Source organism: Equus caballus, chromosome 23 (genome assembly GCF_041296265.1).
Source record: "Equus caballus isolate H_3958 breed thoroughbred chromosome 23, TB-T2T, whole genome shotgun sequence".
NCBI lineage: Eukaryota > Metazoa > Chordata > Mammalia > Perissodactyla > Equidae > Equus > Equus caballus.
The window spans coordinates 68,453,071-68,474,507 of NC_091706.1; the positions used below are offsets into that span (position 1 = coordinate 68,453,071).

Sequence of the window (21,437 nt, forward strand, 5' to 3'; positions counted from 1 at the left end):
CTGTAAACATTTGAGTGCAGGCTTTCGTGTAGACATATATTTTCATCTCATTTGGGGAAATATCAAGGAGTGTGACTGCTAGATTGTAGGGTAATAGTATGTTTTGTTTTACAAGAAACTGCCAAACTGTCTTCGAAAGTGACTGTGCCACTTTGCATTCCCACCAGCAAAGAGTAAAAGTTCCTGTTGCTCCACACTCTCACTAGCATTTGGTGGTGTCAGGGTTCTTGATTCCGGCATTCTCATAGGTACGTAGTGGTACCTCATTGTTTTAACTTGCAAGCGATCTAGTGTTTTTAAAATCAGTATTTTAGACAGGAAAGTAGAAATTTCGAGTAGATGTGTCTATTTTTTCTTGCAGTTCTACCAGATTCTGCTCCATGTATTTTCAAACTGTACTGTTCAGTGTATAAAAGTTTAGGATTGTTCTGTCTTCATGAAGAATAGATCCCTTTATCACTACACAACGGCTCTCTTTATGCTTGGTGATATTCTTCTTCATGTTTTATTAATATAGCCATTCCACTTTTATTTTGATTAGTGTTATGATGGCATATATTTTTCCATCTTTTTGATTTTAATCCATTTGTATCTTTATAGTTAGCAGGAGTTTCTCATAGGCAGCATATAGGAGAGTCTCTGCATTTTAATTGTGGCATTTAATGAATTTACATTTAACATGATTTATACATGTTTTGGATTATCTTTTATTATTCCACTTTAGCTCCTTTACTGGCTTATGAGCTGTAGCTCTTTCTGTTCAGTGGTTACCTCAGGGCTCACAGTGTGCATCTTGAACACATCACAGTTTACCTTCAAGTGTCATCACTCCACTTTGCTTACAGTATAAGAACCACACAGCAGTCTATGTACATTCCTCCTTCCTCCTTTATGCTTCTGTTGTCCTACATTTCACTTCTACTTAGGTTATAAACCCCAAAATACGTATTACATTAACACAACTGTTAAACAGTTGACTATTAACAATTATCTTTTAAAGAGGTTTAAAAATAAAAAAGAATATTTATCTACATAATTGAAATTTCCTGTGGTCTTCATTCCTTTGTGTAGATCCTGAATTTCATTTGATATAATTTTCCTTCTACCTTACCATTTTTTGTAGTGCAATTCTGCTACAGATGAATTCTTTCAGCTTTTCTATGTCTGAATAAGTCTTTATTTCACCTGTATTTCTGTGGCAACTGCCAGAGCATGACAACTGACAGACGGGTGGTGTGGTTCCCTGACCAGGACACAAACCCAGGCCACAGCGGTGATGGCGTTGAATCTTATCCATGGGACCTCCAGGGCAGGCATAACTGATGGTAGTTTACTGCTGTTTTCACATGGTACAGTCACACTCCCTCTCCCAGACAAAGAAAATTATAAAGCTAGAGAATAAAAGAATAAAATAGAAGAGCTAGGAAAATGGGTTGTGGATGATGTTAGTCACAGAATGACTTGGCAGACAGGTGGAGAGAAATCTCCTGAGTAACTTCTGAAAACCTACAACAATGTGGTCCAGAGAGGGTGGCAAACTACAGCCCGGGGGCCAAGTCCAACCCGCTGCCTCTTTTTGTAAGCAGAGCTTGATTGGCACAAGCCACACCCATCTGTGTACATATCATCTGCTTTCATGCTGTAAGGACCTAGTGGAATAGTCATGACAGAGAACATATGGCCCGTAAAGCCTGAAATACTTACTATCTGGTCCTTTATAGAAAACATTTGCTCATGCCTGGTCTAGAGATAAAGATAAGATGTTAAAAGTTTTTGATTCTGATAGAAAAATTCTAAATTCTGATTTGGCAGTAATACTATAGCACATAGCCCATATATCACATGTGTTATTTCTCAAAGATGCTGCTGGGGCAAACAGGCAATTACAAGCCAGTTTTCAGAGGTAAAAATTGAGTCACCACTAACTCTGAAATACTGTTTCATTCTCATTCTAGGAACTGGATGGTGAAAAAGCAAGCATGAAGTTTACAGGTTTGTTTTTTCTTCTGATTATCATTTTTCAAATTGACTTTGGACAAAATGAAGAAACTCCTAGGAAGCAAAGGAGGAAGATGTACTACGGAAGAGTGAGGAAAGGTTCCTCGCCCACCCACAGATCCAGCAGACAGCTTGGAATTCAGCACACGAGGGTGGCCACACCAGCAGCAGCACTCCCCGTGGTTAACCTGGATTACAGCACAGAGGAAAAGTCTGAATCCTTTTCAAGTTTTCTTGGAGTAGAATCAAGCTATAACGTGTTACCAGGTAAGAAAACATATGAGAGAGAGAACCTCTAGGAAGATAATTTTCAAAAGAAGATCAAGTTATTATAGTATATTTTGGTTTAATGTACAAAGATAAATTTTGAAATAATTAAAAAAAATCACTTACGGAATGTACTTATAATACAAAATTAGTTAGCCTACAACTATATTTACAAAACCATAGTTACGATTTTGGTTTATTTATTTCCAGTCTGTTTACTATGCCATGTATTTTAAATAGTTGTAATCATAATATAGATAACATACATATAAATTTGTAAACTGCTTTTTCATTTATCATGATTGGTCATCTAAGATATAGAAATAAATTATTCAGATGATTCTATGAACACACGGTTATTAAATATTCTCAACCAAAAATGGAGTTAGGCCCCTGAATTTATTTTATATAGACTAAACTACTAAATTTTTAAAGATCGAAAAGATGGGAAATTTTGCCAAAGATTTCAACTAGGCTTTTCTCTTTTTAAAAGATCTTATTTTTCCTTCTTCTCCCCAAAGTCCCCCGGTACACAGCTGTATATTTTTAGTTGCGGGTCCTTCTAGTTGTGGCATGTGGGACGCTGCCTCAGTATGGCTTGATGAGCAGTGCTAGGTCCACGCCCAGGATCTGAACCGGTGAAACCCTGGACTGCCAAAGCAGAGTGCGTGAACGCAACCACTCAGCTATGGGGCCGGCCCCCTCAACTAGGCATTTTTAAAAACTAGTATTTAATGGTCCACATTTTTCCAGGTTTAGAAGAAAAAAGTAATTATATTATACATATGTTATCATTACATAAAACTTTCAAAAGACAAAAGAAAATATCACCATGCAATATTCTGTGGCTAATACTCTTCATACACTGTCTCCAGAAAAACAAATATTTCTGAATGACGTTATTTCTACAAAGTTAACAGAAATAACATACAATTACCATGAAAACAGACAGTTTAGGTCACATTTACAGCATGATGGGGAGAAGAAAGAGTCTGGAGGCAGGGAAACCTATTCAAAAGACATCATAATAATAGTGTAGCCATAACTGCTAAGGAAATATGAGGTCAACTTCCTTACTTAGGTGGAAAGATATCCAAGCTATAATAACAGAAAATAAAAAAGTTAAAAGTAGTACACATGATGTGATCTCAAATATGTTTAAGAAATATGCAATATAGGGTAATATGCATCTAAAAAGTATAGAAGATATACACTAAACATTTCTCAATTGTCCAAAAATGTTTTCCAGCGGTTTTATATACATATATTTTTTATTGTGGTAAAATACACATAACATAAAACTCACCATTTTAAAGTGTACAACTCAAGGGCATTTAGTACACTCACAATGTTGTGCAATCATCCTACTCTCTAGTTACTGAACATTTTCTTCACCCCAAAAGGAAACTTTTATAAGCTTTATAAGGAAACTACATATTAAGCAGTGACTCCCCATCTTCCCCTACACCCAGCCCTTGGCAGTCACTAATCTTTATGTCTCTGTGAATTTGCCTATTGTGGATATTTCCTATGAAAGGAGTCATACAATATGTGGCCTTTTGTGACTGGCTTCTTTCACTTGGCATGTTTTCAAGGTTCATTCATGTTGTAGCACGTATCAGTACTTCGTTCCTTTTTATGGCTGAATAATATTCCATTGTCAGGATATGCCACATTGTGTTCATCCATTCATCTGTTGATGGACATGTGGGCTGTTTCCACGTTTCAGCGATTGTGAATAGTGCAGCTATGAACATTTGTGTATAAGTTTCTACTTGAACTCCTGTTTTCAATTCTCTTGGGTACATACCTAGGAGTGGAATATGGGGTACCCAAAAGCTAGGCCATATGGTAATTCTATGTTTAATTTTGAGGAACTGCCAAATGTTTTCCACAGAGGCTACACCATTTTATATACACACCAGCAATGTACAAGGATTCCACTTTCTCCACATCCTTACCAACATTTGTTATTCCATTTTTTTAAATATAGCCAATATTGTGGATATGAAGCATGATCTCATTGTGGTTTAATTTGTATTTCCCTAATGATTAATGATGTTGAATGTCTTTTCACGAGCTTGTTGTCCACTGTATATCTTTGCAGAAATCTCTATTTAAATCTTTTGCTCATTTTTTAATTGGGTTGTTTGTCTTTCTGTTATTGAGTTAGAAAAGTTCTTTATGTATATTCTGGACATTAGACTATTATCAGACACAATTTACAAATATTTTCTCCCGTTGTGTACAGTGTCCTTTTTCTTGACAATGTCCTTTGATGCATCAAATTTTTAACTTTGATGAGGTCCAATTTATCTATTTTTATCTTTCGTTGCTTGTGCATTTGGAGTCATATCTAAAACTCCACTGCCAAATCCAAGGTCACAGAGATTTACACCTACATTTGCTTCTATGAGTATTATAATTTTTGCTCTTATATTTAGGTTTTTGATCCACTTTGAGTTAATTTTTGTTTTTGTTGTGAGGCAGGGGTCCAACTTCATTCTTTTACATGCGGATATCAAGTTGTCCCAGTACCATTCCTTGGAGAGCACTTTTTCCCCATCAAATGGTCTTGGCACCCTTGTCAAAAATCAATTGGTTATAGACGTATGGTTTTATTTCTGGACTCTCAATATTCCAGTGGTCTACATATTTATCCTTACGCCAGTACCAGACTGGCATAAACTGATACGTGCAGTTTTGTAGTAAATTTTGAAATCTGGAAGTGTGAGTCCTCCAATTTTGTTCTTTTTTTCCAAGACTTTTTGGCTATTTGGGTCCCCTTATAATTCTATACGCATTTAAGGATCAACTTTTCCATTTCTGTAAAAAAGGTTATACTTTTATAATCAGGAAAAAACTCATATGTATGTATTTTTTTCCAGGAGAGGAACTGGGTATGTGGGATTAGTCTACTGCAAGTATCCAAATAAGATGGGCAGGGCCTGAATTGGGCTGACACAGTGGTGAAGGAAAGGAAGGGAGAGATGTGAGAGCTCATTTGGGGGTGGAATTTGAGGAAGGTGTCTCATCAGATGGAGGAGAGTTATCAGTAATGACAGTAGGCTCTGAGGAAAACATCCCCTCTAATATTCACATTGGCTGTCTAATGGACTGCTTTAGTTAACACACTTATTCACAGATCTACAACCCTGTATGTAGAGAAAACAACGTACTACCAACCACTGCATTGTGCATTTCAAAACAGTCACGATTATGGTTATGTGAATTAGACTTCAATAATAGTACTCCTAAAAAAAGAGAGAGCTGCAATGTCTTGTTGAGGATTCAGGTCAGAAGCACCACAGAAGTATGCTGTCTGGTTCCACCTTCGATCTGCATGTCGGGAAGCGGGGGATGTGGGCCCCGCTTTAGTGCTGCTCCAGCTCTCTGCTCTCTGGCATGTGATGGACCTACGCTGCCTTGTTTCCCCTGAAGTCAGGTGTAGCCGTCTAAGTTTCTCTGGTCAATGTAATTATACACTTTCAGAGCTCGTGTGTGATCTGGAACCCCGCATTCCCACGGCTGAGGCCGTCAGGGCAGCCTGCTTAGAGATGAAGCCCATTGTTTGTTCCTGAGTGACTACAATGAGCAGAGCCCCTGTGTACCCACACTGGACATGCAGCATGAACAAGGAATAGCTGAGATTTGGGATTGTTTGTGGCTGTTATCTAACTTAGCTATCCTGAAAGACAGGATGGAAGCGCAATTCAGAGTCAAGTTGCCATGAGTTGGTCACTCTCAGAGCTGAAGTGAGAGGTGAGAGTAGAGCATGTGAGAAGTGCTGCAGAGGTTACATCGCAAGGTATTGTCACCCTATGCATGAACGCACACAGAACTCAACTCTTGTGTGGTTCCACTGGTCTGACTTCACACGGTGCTCACTTCCACTCACAGGTGCTGGTAACCACAGAAAGAATTTAAATGTGTTCCTGTTCTCTTCTAGGAAAGAAGGGACACTGTTTGGTAAACGGGATGACCATGTACAACCAAGCTGTGTGGTCTCCCGAGCCCTGCACCACCTGCCTCTGCGCGAATGGGAGAGTGCTTTGTGATGAAGCCATGTGCCACCCGCAGACGTGCCCCCAAACAGTCACACCTGAAGGAGAATGCTGCCCAGTCTGCTCTGATACTGGTATAAATATTTAGCCAAAACACAATATCACATGGAATTTAGTCTTTAACTTCCATTTGTTTGTATTTTGTCGCAACCTTAAGTTTTAAATTAATGATAAACTAGTAATCAGGTAACTTAAAATATTGGCACAATGATGATTAACATAGAAATTATTTGGGAAAGCGTATGGTAGGAGACAGAAATAAAAGATCTCGGCTTTACAGCTCTGGTTCTGTCAGAAGAGTAAACGGACCAGATCACATTCCACCTTTGACTCTCAGCTTTAGAGATATAGTGATGGAATTTACACAGCCAACAGTTCCCGAATTCTTAGTATGCGTGAAGAGCTTTCCCTAGTTCCTTACACGCCTTATCTCATTTAATCCAGCTCAATGTGGGAATAGTTATCATCCCAAGTGAAGATGAAGAACTCATGGTGCACAGAGGAGGAGCGGTTTGCGTCCAGAGAGGACAAGCCCAGTTTTGCAGCCTATCTGTCCCGTAACTACCTGGGTAACCCAGGGAAATAATGGAGTGGGGGGGGGAGCAGCGGTTTTCTCTGTGGCACTTTCGCTGGCTGCTCACTGTCCCTTGTCCTGAGGTTCATATGTGATGGAGCAGAGGACCCTCAGGAGGGAAGTACAGGTCTCCTCCCAGAAAAGCCAACCCAATGCCTTATGAAATCAACAAACACGTGTTAAATAATTTGATGGGAAGGGACAGGGACATTTTCTCTTGTCTACGACCAAGGTAGATTGTTTCCACACACACAGGACCATCACAGGGTAGGAGTCTACAAAAGTCTCCTGCCAGGAAGAACTTTAGAATATTTAGCAACTGTATTTTGGTTTATACTACCAGTTATTTTACTAAGTCATTATGACTTTAAAAAACTATTAGAAAATAAAAGTGTTTAATGAAACCAACTCCTTGGGGTCAAACACAACGTTTTTAAAGGCAAGATTCAGAAATTCTCAGCTATTTTTCAAAGGACTTGGAATATACTTGAAATGCTGTGGTTATTTTGGAAAAATAAACTTGAATATACGGGAAGGACTTTAAATGCTTCAATATGATAACTTCAGTTTCCCTTTGCTAATTTTTTCCTATTCTCCTTTTGCATGTTCTGCCAGAGATGTGCAAAAAATAACTCACAGACTTTATAATACATACTGAATTGAAATCTCAAGTAATTCCTTCAAATGATTATATTTCATCAGTTCTTTCTTGGGGTGATTTGTGTATAGTATTAAATAAAAGCAGAAGGATGATTAAGTAAATGTACATATTTTGATGGGAGAAAAATCTACGCACTGAGCTCACATCTCTCCAGAATTTTTCACTCGGAAGGTGAGCCTGAAGTCTGGTCTTTGTCACGTCTCCCCACTACAGCCAATGACAGTCCCAGCTAAATGCAGACAGAGGGGAATTTCTGATGTAATCCATTCTGCTCCCGTCATTGTGGGGTATCAAAAATGCTCTCACACGTATGTCTAGGTTAAAACAGCACCATTTGAGTCTAGGACATCTTATTCTTTTTTTTTAGTTGAAATATAAGTTTAATCCCTTGTACATACTTTTTAAATGAAGCCATGCCTTTCACACTTTTCCTTCTCTTTCTCTTCTGGCAGAGTTTAATGAAAGTGACTTTATCTCTTTATTTTTAATATTTAATATTTATTGATTTACATTCAGGTATTTTCAGAACGTTTAATCAAATTTTTTTTTTAAAGATTTAGTGTAAAAGATTTTGACTAAATTTTAAATATCTCTGGGGGGGAAAATGAAGTTAAAATAATCCTGACTTAATTTGAATTATTTTTCCATTCTGCTATTATTAGAGAAGTGTAATTATGAGAAAAACTCCTCTCTAAAATTCATTCACAAATTAAAAAGGGCAGCCGTATGTGACCTCAGAGGGAAGTATGCATTCTGCCCACACCCAGTTTCCCTCTTGCTGGAATCCAAGTGTCTTTGTATTTTGTGAGTGGCTTTGTGAACAAGAAAAAAGAGTTTGGGTAGAAACAAAGAGGTTAGGCTTTTGAAATAGAAGTTTTGGATTCAAATGCTGGTTGCACCACTCATTACTTCACTAACTGTAAGCATTTACCTAAATTCTCTATACTTCAGTCCAGGATGTCTTCTATAAGTCTCAAGCAGGAAAAATGATTTCACTAGAGAGTCTGGGAAGGAAAAAGAGGAGAACTTTCGATAATTCTGAATTTCAGAGCATGCGTTTAAACCCATGGAGCTGAAAGAAAATCAGACAAAAACAATAAATCTATGAACAAAGGCTGATTTCACTACCATAAGCAAGTGAAATATACATCTGTCTCACTTTTTTATGTCTGATAGTGTACAACTTCTTATGTTATCAATAATTCCGATCAACTGTGCAATATCTACTATAAAGGAGTCACATCTGATAGACTGCAATCTCACCACAGGACTGCTTCCATTTGCATCATGTGGCAATATTATTCCCTCTGTGGTGACCAGGTAGCATGATCCTTCAGTAAAAACACACATGAAGGCCCACAGACAAAACAAAAATTGTCTATAACAGATATTACAAAATAGAAATAAAGTTACTATTAAAACTATTCAAGAAAAAATTTCAAGATGCATTTCATATTTAAACTGCACTCAGATACCTGGAGGGAATAATATTTACTAACCTCATTTTCACTGATTTTTCCTATGATTAATATCACAACTTGCTCATGCTGTCTCCCCCTTGCGTGGTCAGGAGCCTCCTATTCACTGCCCAGTATACCATCCAGTACAGCACTAAATGATAGAACTGAATTTTCTGGTGATTCTTCAGAACAAAGACAACCTACCAATTTACTTCATAAGCAACTGCCAGCTCCTCAGGTGGAAACGGGCCAAGCACTGAGAAAAGAGGAATTTCAATTTGAGGAGGATGAAGAAGAAACTAAACAAGATGAAAAGAGGGAGCAAAAGAAAACGAGCCCTGGACCTGGAGATCAGGGGAGGCTTCCCAACGAGGGGCACAGCAGAGTCGGGGGAGCACTGAGACCTGGACAGGAGGGGAGGTGGGCCAGTCCACAAGGATACCCAGTGAGGGAGGAGGAGGACGACGAAGACCAGGAAGACGAGGACGAGGAGGAGGAGGATGACGACACCATCAGGGGAGATGTGTTCAGGACGCCCTCTCGACACCCAGGCCCTGCTCCTCCCAGAGGCATGCCAGCTCTGCCAAGCAGGTGCTCTCTGTCCTACAGGACCATCAGCTGCATCACTGCTGGCCTCACACAGATACCGCCGCTGACAGCGCCAGGGATAACAAGCCTGGAGCTCGTTGGTAAGAGACGCTGACGTCTGTTTTATTTTGTGCTTTAAAAGTAAATAACTCTCATTGCCCTATAAATGTTATATTTTAATTTCATAATATAAATTGACCCCAAGACTAGTTTCCAACCTTCAAACATATAAATAAACTTTGCAGAAGAGATAGGTGTTTATGGCAGAATAGCATAGTTAGGTATAAAGTAAATCTCTCTAAATCAAATCATGATTTCCCACTGACTATTTCCTAAAGTCAGCTTTACTGAAGTATAATTTACATACAGTAAAACATTTTTAGCGTGTTATTCCGAGTTTTGACAAATGTAGTCATGTCATCACCACCACAATCAAGATTCCCAATTCCCTCATGTCCCTCCTTTCAGCAGCCCTGGCCATCACTGGTGTTCTCTGCCTCCACAGTTTTCCCTGTTCCGTATGTCACAGCAATGAACTCATACGGCACGTGGCCTTTTCAGTTGGGCTTCTTCCCTATCGCATTGCTTCTCGAGGCCATGCAGGTTGCTGTGTTTATCAGTAGCTTGCTCCTCCTCACTGCTGAGTGGTGTGCCATTGTTTGCATGGACCATAGGTACCAGCTGGGTTATTTCCAGTTTGGGGCGATTATGCATACAGTTTCTATAAACATGCACAAACAGATGTTTTTGTCGACCTACGTTTCTTTTCTCTAGGGTACACATCCAAGAGGGAGACTGCTGAGTGACACAGTAAATGCACATTTAACTTTATAAGAAAGTACCAAACAGTTTCCTAAAGTGGCTGTGACATTCCTGCCAGCAATGTTGGAGAGGTCCCGCTACTCTGCATCCTGTCAGCTGTTTTTTCCCCTCATTTTAGCTCTTCTGGTAGGCATGGAGTGTCCAGACCTTTACCCATATTCTTTACAGGGCACCTGGAAGGGCTGTGAGTGGAGGAATAGCAGAACCAGGTGTGTGAGGCTGGCTGGTGGGGAGACGGGGCCAGTGGATGAGCCTGGGTATTCACCTGGGTGAAAAGGCACACACTGGGGGTGGCCCATGCAGGGGTGAAATAATCTGAATGGGGTTTCAGACACATCTCGGGGGAAATCACAGAAATAATAAATGGCCATGTAAATAAAAACTCAATAGACAAAAGCTGACAACTTTGTTCAAGATGGCCAGTCTGCTCAATAGGACACTGCCAGTGTCACGGCCTTCCTGACATCACATTTAAACATCCTAAGGAATTCCTCTCTCGCCCCAGACTCTTGCTCCAGCAATGTCCCTCCTCCCACCACCTGCATGCCAAGTGTGCATGGCCATAAGAAAAATCCATTTGCGGAAGTTGAAAGTCTTATAAAAAAGATGGATGACCTGTGTTCAGTCACACCATCCAGGTTTTACAAGAGGGTCACCACGTGGTTTTTATAGTATTCACTATTTCTGGCAAGCTCATTTCCTGGGTTTAAAATCATTGACTACTGTACTTAATTAAATATCAAAGCAAAATCCCATTGGGGGGTGCCCAGTGGCATAGTGGTTAAGTTTGCGCGCTCTGCTTCAGCGGTCCAGGATTAGCAGTTTTGGATCACAGGAGCAGACCTACACACCACTTGTGAAGCCGTGCTGCAGTAGGCATCCCACATACAAAATAGAGGAAGATTGGTACAGATGTCAGCTCAGAGCCAATCTTCCTCACCAAAACCCCCATAAATTTAAGGCACATAAGAACTTCTATAGATTAAGGTCATGGAAGTAAAACATTAGATCTGAGGCAATCTGAGAGACGATCTTCCCACACTTCTTATGTAGAAAAGGAAACTGATGCTCAGAGAAGGCAAGTGATATTCCCAAGATTTCATTGATAAAAACAGTATCATATTTCTGGTTCAGAGTCTAGGAAGTGTCAATGGGAAAATATGAAGAACAATAAAAATCAGTTTCTATATAACTTTCCAGAGAAACACCTTTGTTGTAAACACATACTACTAACAGAATTGTCTAGCAAACAACATTCTGGCTATTTTAAGCAGCTTCATCTGAAACATGATGCAGGAGGGCATGACAAGTCCTTAGAGTAAAACTTCTGATTCCGTGAACTATCTAGTCCCAGTCTCATTATTTTTCTAAACATGCATTTTCTTAAGTAATATACATTCTGTCCTTGTTATAAGTACTGCTTTTTCTCCAGATAAAGCTCACTTTCGCTATGTGTGTGCACGTGTACATGTATGTATATGTGTGTGCATTCACGTAAATGTGTGCATGTATGTATAGGCACATAGGCCTAAAATGCAACTGCTGTGTGTCCTAGGCAATTCCATCACCTCCATTCCAGATGAAGCATTCAATGGGTTACCGAATTTGGAAAGGCTTGATCTGAGCAAAAATAATATCACCTCTTCAGGCATAGGTCCAAAAGCATTCAAGGTAAATACATGCTGATTTGTGAGTACAATCCACTTGGGCACTTTCCCACAACTGGTACTGGAAGCAGGTGGAGGTGGGGAGGGAGGAAGACGTGGTAACTGGTGTTTTCTCCCAAGGAAGTTTCCTCTTTGATGTCCCTAAACTGTATTCAGGTTCTGCGTCGAATATAGTTTTGTTTCACAGTTTCTGGCTGGTTTTTCTATGCCTCCCCTTAGAGCAGCAACAGTGTCAATGACAACACTAAGGTTTTGAGTTTATGGAGTGGTTTCTTCCCAAGTAGCTAAAAGCATGTTGCAGTATGGCCTCTCAGTACATGAGGCAGCTCTGGGAACAAAGGAGAGCTTATCTGGGAACTCTGTGAGGATCTTCCGGTCAGCAAGACAGCAGTTCCTTATTTTGAGCCTTGGGCAAAATCATATGAAGGGTACGTTAGCAGGAGGGGTTCTGGAAAAACAGATGGACTCAGACAAATATTAGCATGGGGACAGTCTGGGAAAAGAGAGAAGACAGGAAACAGCAGAGAATAGATCTTTGAAAGAACTGAGATTTGACTAAAATTTTCCTAAAAGGGAGAAAATAAGAAAGGATCAAGGAATTTCAGAGAAACAAAGGCAGAAGCAAGAAAGGATCAAGGAATTTCAGAGAAACAAAGGCAGAAGCAAGAAAGGAGGGGTTTATGTGTAAACAAATACTTAGAAATGTGTGCACTTTAAGAAGGCCAAGTAAAACACACTACATCCCAGTAGGTCAAGCTTTATCCCCTTGGATGGTCTTCTGTCCACTCTTTGGACAAATTGTTGGCCTCTTGTAAGCTTAGGTCCTGGTTCTCATTCAGATCCAAGGCTGGGAGATGAGTGCTCTCCAGACATGGGGCCACATTCACATCAGACTGGAATCCTGCCTAATGCTAGCCATCCTTCTGATAGAACAACAGCTGGAACTCATGCATTTCCTGTGTTTGATCAAAAGAAAACACTGCAAGAAATTACCTCCTTTCCTTGTTTAGGGATTCTCTGTCCCATCTCTAAACTGCAGAAATTGCCTCTGAGCACTGTTGCAGTGAGTCACTCTGCGTGGTCACTAACATCTGCCAGGCTGCAGCCCTCTGTTTTACTAGTGCAGGCTGGTTAGGGCAATGAGAACGCACTACAAACATGGAAACGCACTCTCCAGACAGATAAAACTGCTTGGGTCCCATAAAGGAATAGCTTGTGATATTTGTAGCACTTCATTTTGAAGAATTTCCACAGTAATTAGTGCTATTTTACGACTGTTTCTACTTGGTGTAGATAGAAAACCGAGGATTACAAATACATTAAAAGGATTCAAATTGCCATCTTAATTCTTAGCATCCATGACAGATTCAGATCACTGCATGATTTAACTAACTTTGTGTCTATTGCTGAGAAGGTGAAAACCTAAGAACTGGAAAAAAATGACGGGCCCAGTGGGGACAGGACTTTCTCTTCTTTACTAAAGCCACAGCATAAATCTGGGTGAGTGGGATACACAATCATCAAATATACTTTGCTGAAAATGCCTGGGAACAAATACTTTTAACAGGGTCCAGTCTGCCTGGTGAGGGGCATGGGGACTCCTGTCTCAGCCTGAGTTAGTGAGTGAGTGTATGAGACTTTACTAACTACACAGACTGACTGTTAAATGAGACACTGCATGTGTTTATTTGTGACCAGGTAAAAAAGTAACTTTGAGATTTGCCTTTTAAGCTTCTGAAGAAGTTAATGCGCCTGAATATGGATGGAAACAAGTTGGCAGATATTCCATCAGAACTACCACCCACGTTAGAAGAGCTTAAAATCAGTGAGAACAACCTTCAGGCCATCGAGGAAGGAAGTCTGTCAGGTATTTAGCATTTAGTTTTATGCTATGTGTTCTTATACCCTTTCTTCTGTGGTTGTGTGGAAGTTTTATTTGCAGTATTGCCAAGTGAATAGCTGGTGAAGTGTTTTGGGTCACTTTACCATTTAAGTTGATAAACTTTCTTTTAACTATTGACTGGTGAAACTTTAAAAAAGTATTTTAAACTGCCTGATGTCTTAAAAAAAGTACTATCACTATAAATAAAACTGTCAATTATTTTAGGTTCTCATCATTCACAACACAGTAGCTGAACTAGAAATCTTAATGCCCTAAGAGTCACATGGGACACACCCACACGGCCATGTGTTCTGGTGCTGTCTGTACCGACGTTTTGGTGGTGTCAGTGGGGATAACGCAGTACGATGGCTTGTTAACTGGTTGCCCTTATCACCCCAGATGCTCGATGCACCCCCTCCAACATCTGCCACCTCCACACATTTTGCGATTTGGTTGGCACATGTTGGCACATGAGAATTATGTATAAAGCATGAGTGCGTAGCACTCTAGGTGAGGCTCCGGGGCACACTACGATCGAGCACAGAAGCTTTCGCTCACATGTCGCGGCACTCACTGGCTTTGACAGGCTTGTTCTTGAGAGGGCTGCTCTGGCACCTCCTGCACTTGTGGGTCAATGAGGCACGTGCGCCCCACAGAGCAGATGGACAATGTGCGTGGGGATGTGGCTGCCACGACAGCCTGGCTTTCCGAGGGACAGGCTTTACTGAAGGTATCCGTGTACTGTACATTTGATACAGCTGGAATTGACTCTTTTTGTGGTTGTCTTCAGACCAAGCAGAATAAATGAAGTTGTCATATTGTGAATATGCTTCTTTAAGACAAAGGTTGCCTAGTTTTTCTTTTTTTTATAAGAACTTTTTTTTTTTAAAGATTTTATTTTTCCTTCTTCTCCCCAAAGGCCCCCAGTACATACTTGTATATTTTTTAGTTGTAGGTCCTTCCAGTTGTGGCATGTGGGACACCGCCTCAGCATGGCTTGATGAGTGGTGCCATGTCCGCGCCCAGGATCTGAACTGGTGAAACGCTGGGCCGCTGAAACAGAATGCATGAACTTAACCACTCGGCCACGGGGCTGGCCTCTAATTTTTCTTTTTATCTTCCTAACAGTCTAGCATAGTTCTTGTGGTATAGTGCTCGATACTTCTGTTTATTTGATTTAAAATATATTCATTATGTTAATGTAGACAACTCAAGCCTTTAAAGAAGTAAAACAATTCAATTATTTCCTTTCACTCCCAATAAACTTCATGGGAACAAACACTTCTGGTGATGAGAAAAAAACACAATAATGAGAACTGCCAAATCTGAGGATTACAGAGTTATGGAAATACTCTATTTCCAGATGGATTTCAGGGTACACATGAAAAACATTAATAAACACAAATTTTGATGGGTTTTTTCATATGGAAAAGACATTGGGAAGTTTCATTTCTTAACTGTTAGGTGAAAAAGACCAGAGGGGTGTTTAATTTAGAACATGCGCACTAACTGACCGTCTGTGAACGACACGTGACATCACGTTTCCAGCTCTGTATCAAAGGACACGTTATAAAACGTTAAGTCCTTATTTGGAAGGCTCTTCTACACACTCCTGCAACTGCTTCTCCACATGCTCATGCACAAGTGTTTCCAAATTCCCAGAGAGTCGACTGTGGTCCAGGGTAAACTGGCCTCCTGCTTGCTGCCCTCCTGTCTCCATAGTCCAAACACCAAGGAGGCCTCAGCCCCATGCAGGTGGCCACTGAGGAGGCTCTCCACTATCATCTCGCCCAGAGAGCCCCCTGCACTCTCTGTGTGGGCTGAGGGCCCCTCTTCTGTTTGGGCTGCATTCTTAGTCCTGCTCCAGTGCCAGCCCCTTGGGTGCTGGGTTCTTAGTCCTGCTCCAATGCTGGCCCCTCGGGTGCTGGATTCTCTACTGACTGCTGGAGCCTCTGTTGACAGTCAGGCTGGCTGGTAGTGAGCACGGTGAGCCCAAGCACAGGCCACCACCAGTGCTATGTTGCTGCTCTCTTGGTAGCTGGCTGCTCTCGTTGTGCCTCATGGCAGGTCTTCACTCATGACCTTTCCGGTTATATACAGTTCCAGAGAAGTGGGCAGAAGGGCGCTCCAGGGAAAGAAGCAGTACGTGCAAAGGCACGAACAAACAAAATGCTTTGGGTGCTATGGGAACAGCATGCAGTGCTGTGGGGCTGGGATACAGGGTGTGAGGGGGGAAGAGCAAGAGATGGTGTGAAAAGGTAGGCAGGAACTGGACAGCAGAGAGCTGCACAGGCTGTGCTGAGATGGTGGGAGTTCACCCATGAGCCACTGATAGATTTGCAGACCCACAGTGAGAAAAGGAAGGTATTATAATTGAGGGGAACGGTGTTAGGGCAGAAGGGAGGGACAGCAGGAGAAAAGTGGACAAGCTTAAAAAAGTTCCAGGGGCCGGCCTGGTGGTGCAGCGGTTAAGTGCACATGTTCTGCTTTGGTGGCCCGGGGTTTGCCGGTTCAGATCCTGGGTGCGGACACGGCACCGCTTAGCAAGCCATGCTGCAGTAGGTGTCCCACATATAAAGTAGAAGAAGATGGGCATGGATGTTAGCTCAGGGCCAGTCTTCCTCAGCAAAAAGAGGAGGATTGGCACCAGATGTTAGCTCAGGGCTAATCTTCCTCAAAAAAAAAAAAAAAAAAAAAAAAGTTCCTGTCTTTATTAATCACAGAAACAAACGAAAACCCAGGACCACATTGGCCCCTCTAGCAACGATGATGTGAGGCTATGCGCTTGGAATACCATGAGATCAACATTCTCATGCACATGTGTCCACGTCCATAACCTGTCACGTTGCTCCTCACCCCAGAGTGGGAAGGACTTCTTACCAACTTCCTAGTAATACATCCTCTTTCTATCCCAAGTAGCCTACAAGAACCTTCTCTAACTCCAACCTGTTTCCTGTTAAACACAGGAATACACACCTCGTGTGTTTCCTACACACACAACAGACATAAACTAGAGAATAACTGAAGTAATGCATAGTATCATGAATTTGCACTCTGTATTATATTTCTTTCTCTCTTGTGAGGTCATGTAATGACCATTAGTCTACTTCTATTATCTATTTTTCACTGGAAAACTTCTGTTACATTCCAAAACCTCAACTGTGTACTAGATAAATATGCTGGATTCTCAGCATCTTTAGTTTTGGAAATTAGAGAGATTATGAGGAAATAAGAGCACTTATCACAGCTTACTGGTTAGCCTCCCTACATCCTGCCTCTTAGCCCTTCAAGTGATCCTAAACACGACCACCAGATTAGATGATGTCATGCTGTCTGCTGCCCAGGGGCTCCTTGCCGTCTAGAGAAGAAAAGCCAGACCTTGTCTAGTGTACAAAGGTCCTGCACAGCCCACCTCTGCCCTCAAACTTTCACCCCCACCTGTGGATAGTCCACTCCAGGGCTGGCCTCTTCCCTACACTAAAGCACACCCATGTGGGCTCGTGTGCACGTGTTCAGCTGGTTGCCTCAGCTTGCCATTTCTACCCATATCTTTCTATCTTTGAAAGCCTAGTCCCACTCACACTTGCATACTACTCAAGTCTACACTGCCATGTCCTCTTTCTCACCTTCTAACACCTATGATCTGTAACCCTGATGGTACTGTATTCTGCTCTTGCTTAGACTATGTCTTCCTTCTCTCATGTGCCTAAGAGTAGGAACTGAGTTGCATGGAGCATTTAGCGTAATGCTCGTGACATGAGTTGAATATGAAAACATCCCCATTCTAGAAATCTTGGCCCCTGAACAAACTCCAAAGTTACACCCTGAATGTCTGACTCAGACACCTCTGGGTATCATCACTGCTGAGCTGGCCACTCCCCTACTTCAAGCTTCCAATTGATTTGGATCACACCACTCCCGAGACCGGTAGAAACAATTTAGAAAAAAAACCTGTTTGTATAAAGGCCTTTCTTGGTAGCTCAATCTGAATGCGTGGAGAATTTTTGATCATTCTCCTTTCAAAACGTCCATCTGGCTGCACTCTGCCAGGAAGTGAACAATTGCACTGGGAATTCATGCTGTAACTCCTGTTCTCAGAAACTGAGGGTCTCCAAGCAGAGTGCTCCTTCTGTGTCCTCATTGCATTATGCCCCAGCCATCCCTGACTATAGTGCTGTTTCATATCTACCTGTCTTTGCAAATGCTTCAAATGACCTCCCACAACCTTCTACTTCTTGCCCACCTCGTTCTGAGTCCCTTCTTGGCCACCGCTGTCTCTGCAGGCCACCCCGATCCTCCCATTCCCCCCTTTGGCTTCTCCTTCCACAAACTTCCATCATACAGCACAATAATGATTTCTCAACAGGCCTCCACTCCACTGGACCATGCACTCAGCATTCAGTCCTGGCTGAACTGAGCATTTGGGATGTGAAAAGTACTTGGGAAAGGCTCTACAGAGGGATACAAAGAAAGAGCTACTTTTGCCCTCCAAATAAACTGAACATTTCACACGACCTTTTGAAAAGCTATGGAAATTGCATGTTTCTTCAATTATCCTAATACGCTAATTTTATTTTTTTATAGACTTAAATCAATTGGTCACCTTAGAACTGGAAGGAAACAATCTCAGTGAAGCCAATGTCAACCCTTTAGCTTTTAAACCTTTGAAGAGCCTATCTTACCTGCGTCTGGGAAGAAATAAATTTAGAATTATACCACAGGGTCTTCCTGCTTCTATTGAGGTACTAATATCTTTTAAAAAATATTTTACATTTTAAATATACTACACTACAACAAACCAAACACTTTAAAAGCTTATTCTGATGCAAATTAAACTCAGTAGTTTTGTGCTGTATACAGAATTTACTGTAATTGGAGCATTGGTTTCCCTTCAAACAATTCAAGATTATGAATCCAACTTAGAATTACTAGTAAAGACTCTTGATAAAGTGAAAACTGGTCCTGCAGAGAATTTAAACAGAAATTACAACTTGCAAAAAGCACCCAGATTTGCAAGGGGGTTTAAACTGTCTCAAACCAGAATTGCAATGTTCATCCCAGTCTGCTTCCCCCAGAGTCCCATGTGGATGAGTAGTGACCCTCCATGGATGGAAGCAATCCGCAGAGAAGGTCACCGACTGTGCTGGCAGCCCCCAGCTTATCAGTTCTAAGCAGCTCCTACCAAGGGGCCTGTGACTAACTCCAGGCCCAAGTGCTGTCCTGTTTCTACTCCCTCTGGAGATGCCCGCCGCTGCCCAGGTGTGTGGTCTCCTTGGCTGCAGCAAGGAACACTTAACTAAGGGGGAACCCTGGGGGACCTTTGCCGCTGACTGAACACCCCGATTTCCTGCATTAAGAATGGAGGTCTAGGGGCCGGCTCCGTGGTTGAGTGGTTAAGTTCGCGCACTCTGCTGCGGTGGCCCAGGGTTCGGATCCTGGGCGCGGACATGGCACCGCTAGTCAGGCCACGTTCAGGTGGCATCCCACATCCCACAACTAGAAGGACCTGCAACTAAGATATACAACTGTGTATGGTGGGAGGGGGCGGTGGTTGGGTGGGGAGATAAAGCAGAAAAAGGAAAAAAAAAAAAAAAAGATTGGCAACAGTTGTAAGCCCAGGTGCCAATCCTTAAAAAAAAAAACAAAACAGAATGGAGGTCTGGCAGACCCAGCTGGACCCTTGTCGCCTCCTCTGAGGTCTGTTTCTGCCGCATACACTATCGTCCAGCAAGAAGGCAGGACAGAGCTTCCCATAGTTGTGGACCAGCAAACTGGGAGAGAGGACCCTTGATCTCATATGACACTACTGCCATGGCCACCACCCTTCCTCTTCCTCCTATTTGGAGATGAAGATATAACTTCAGAATTTATCAAAATTGCAAAGACCAAGGTTCCAACGCCTGGCATTACATCAGAATCACTTGGATTCTCAAGAAATACAGATTCATGGACTTACCATCCCAGACACAGTAAATCAGGGTCTTTGGAGGGTGAGGTCAGCAATTTATAATTTTTTCAAAATTAAAATTTCAAATAGATAATGCATGCACACAGTAAAACACACACACATTTTGAATAGTACAAGAGCAACAAGTCTGCTGCACACGGCTGACCCTCCCATCCCTAGTTTCTCTTTGCAAAAGACCCTCTCACCAGTCAGGAGGTGCTGTCCACATAGTGAGTGTGCTCTGACTCCTTCCAAGGCATTGCTTCATAGCCGTGGAGTTTCAGCGTATGGATGAGTGTGCTCTGACTGGGGCAAGTTTAGGAGGGAATTTACACTTTAAAAAGCTCACGAGTGATTCTACTACACAACCAAGTTTGGGAACCACTGATCTAGTTCACCCCTAAATACGTACGAAAGTAAAAGCAAAAAGCTAAAAGATTCCTTACCCATTTCTAACAAATACCAAAATTAAGCTACAAAGAGGGGGAAATTACTCAATAAGAATGGAAAGTTACACTGAAGATATACCAATTCTACTTCTAAATTCCAACAAGATCCTTGAGCGAAAAACTCCCTCTAATGCCAACTGAATTTAACCTGAAGGCAGCTGGCTGTTGAAAACTTACTAATAGTTCTAGCAAACTTCACCCTGACGTTAAATGAAGGCTCTAAATTTAACTTTTAATTAATTACAATACAAGCAAGTCAAAAAACATGAGGCTAAACAATCCTGAGAAAAAAAGAGCAAAGCTGGAGGTATCACAATCCCTGACTTGAAAACGTTCTACAAAGCCATAGTGACCAAAATGGCATGGTAATGGTACAAAAACAGGCACACAGATCAATGGAACAGAACTGAAAGCCCAGAAATAAAACCACACATCTATGGGCACCTAATCTTCGACAAAGGTGACAAGAACATACAATGGAGAAAAGATAGTCTCTTCAATAAATGGTGCTGGGAAAACTGGACAACCACATGCAAAAGAATGAACGTAAACCACTATCTCACACCATACACAAAAATAAACTCAAAATGGATCAAAGACATGAAGGTACGTCCTGAAACTACAAAACCCCTGGAAGATAATATTGGTAGTACACTCTTTGACATCAAACTAAGAAGGATCTTTTCTAATACCACGTCCTCTTAGACAAGGGAAACAAAAGAAAAAATAAACAAGTGGGAATTTATCAGACTAAAGAGCTTCTGCAACACAAAAGAAACAAAGATCAAAACAAAGAGACAACCCACCAGTTGGGAGAAAATACTTGGGAGAAAATACTTGCAAATCATATGTCTGACAAGGAGTTAATGTCTATAACATATAAGGAACTCACACAAATGAACAATAAGAAAGCAAACAACCTGATCAAAAAGTGGGCAGAGGGGGGCTGGCCCCATGGTTGAGCGGTTAAGTTCGCGTGCTCCGCTGCAGGCGGCCCAGTGTTTCGTTGATTCGAATCCTGGGTGCGGACATGGCACTGCTCATCAGACCATGCTGAG

General features: G+C 41.5%; 2 protein-coding genes across 18 annotated transcripts in view; one reads left to right on the forward strand and one right to left on the reverse strand.

Moving 5' to 3' along the window:
* CENPP (centromere protein P) overlaps window positions 1-21,437 on the reverse strand; it is a 215,819-nt gene that overhangs the window by 49,945 nt on the left and 144,437 nt on the right. The window lies entirely within an intron of this gene.
* ECM2 (extracellular matrix protein 2) overlaps window positions 1-21,437 on the forward strand; it is a 45,329-nt gene that overhangs the window by 15,974 nt on the left and 7,918 nt on the right. For 9 of the 14 annotated variants that reach the window (XR_011431153.1, XR_011431152.1, XR_002803365.2 and 6 more), the window contains 6 exons: window positions 1,956-2,265; window positions 6,215-6,403; window positions 9,135-9,713; window positions 11,990-12,105; window positions 13,833-13,968; window positions 18,568-18,725. Coding sequence is in view for 9 of the 14 variants with exons in the window: in XM_070248179.1 (XP_070104280.1) it covers window positions 1,956-2,265; window positions 6,215-6,403; window positions 9,135-9,713; window positions 11,990-12,105; window positions 13,833-13,968; window positions 18,568-18,725 (1,488 nt within the window). In the remaining 5 variants the exon portion in view is untranslated. The remainder of the gene's footprint in view (window positions 1-1,955; window positions 2,266-6,214; window positions 6,404-9,134; window positions 9,714-11,989; window positions 12,106-13,832; window positions 13,969-18,567; window positions 18,726-21,437) is intronic. The other 5 variants (XR_011431151.1, XM_070248182.1, XM_001491657.7 and 2 more) reach the window with 1 other exon arrangement.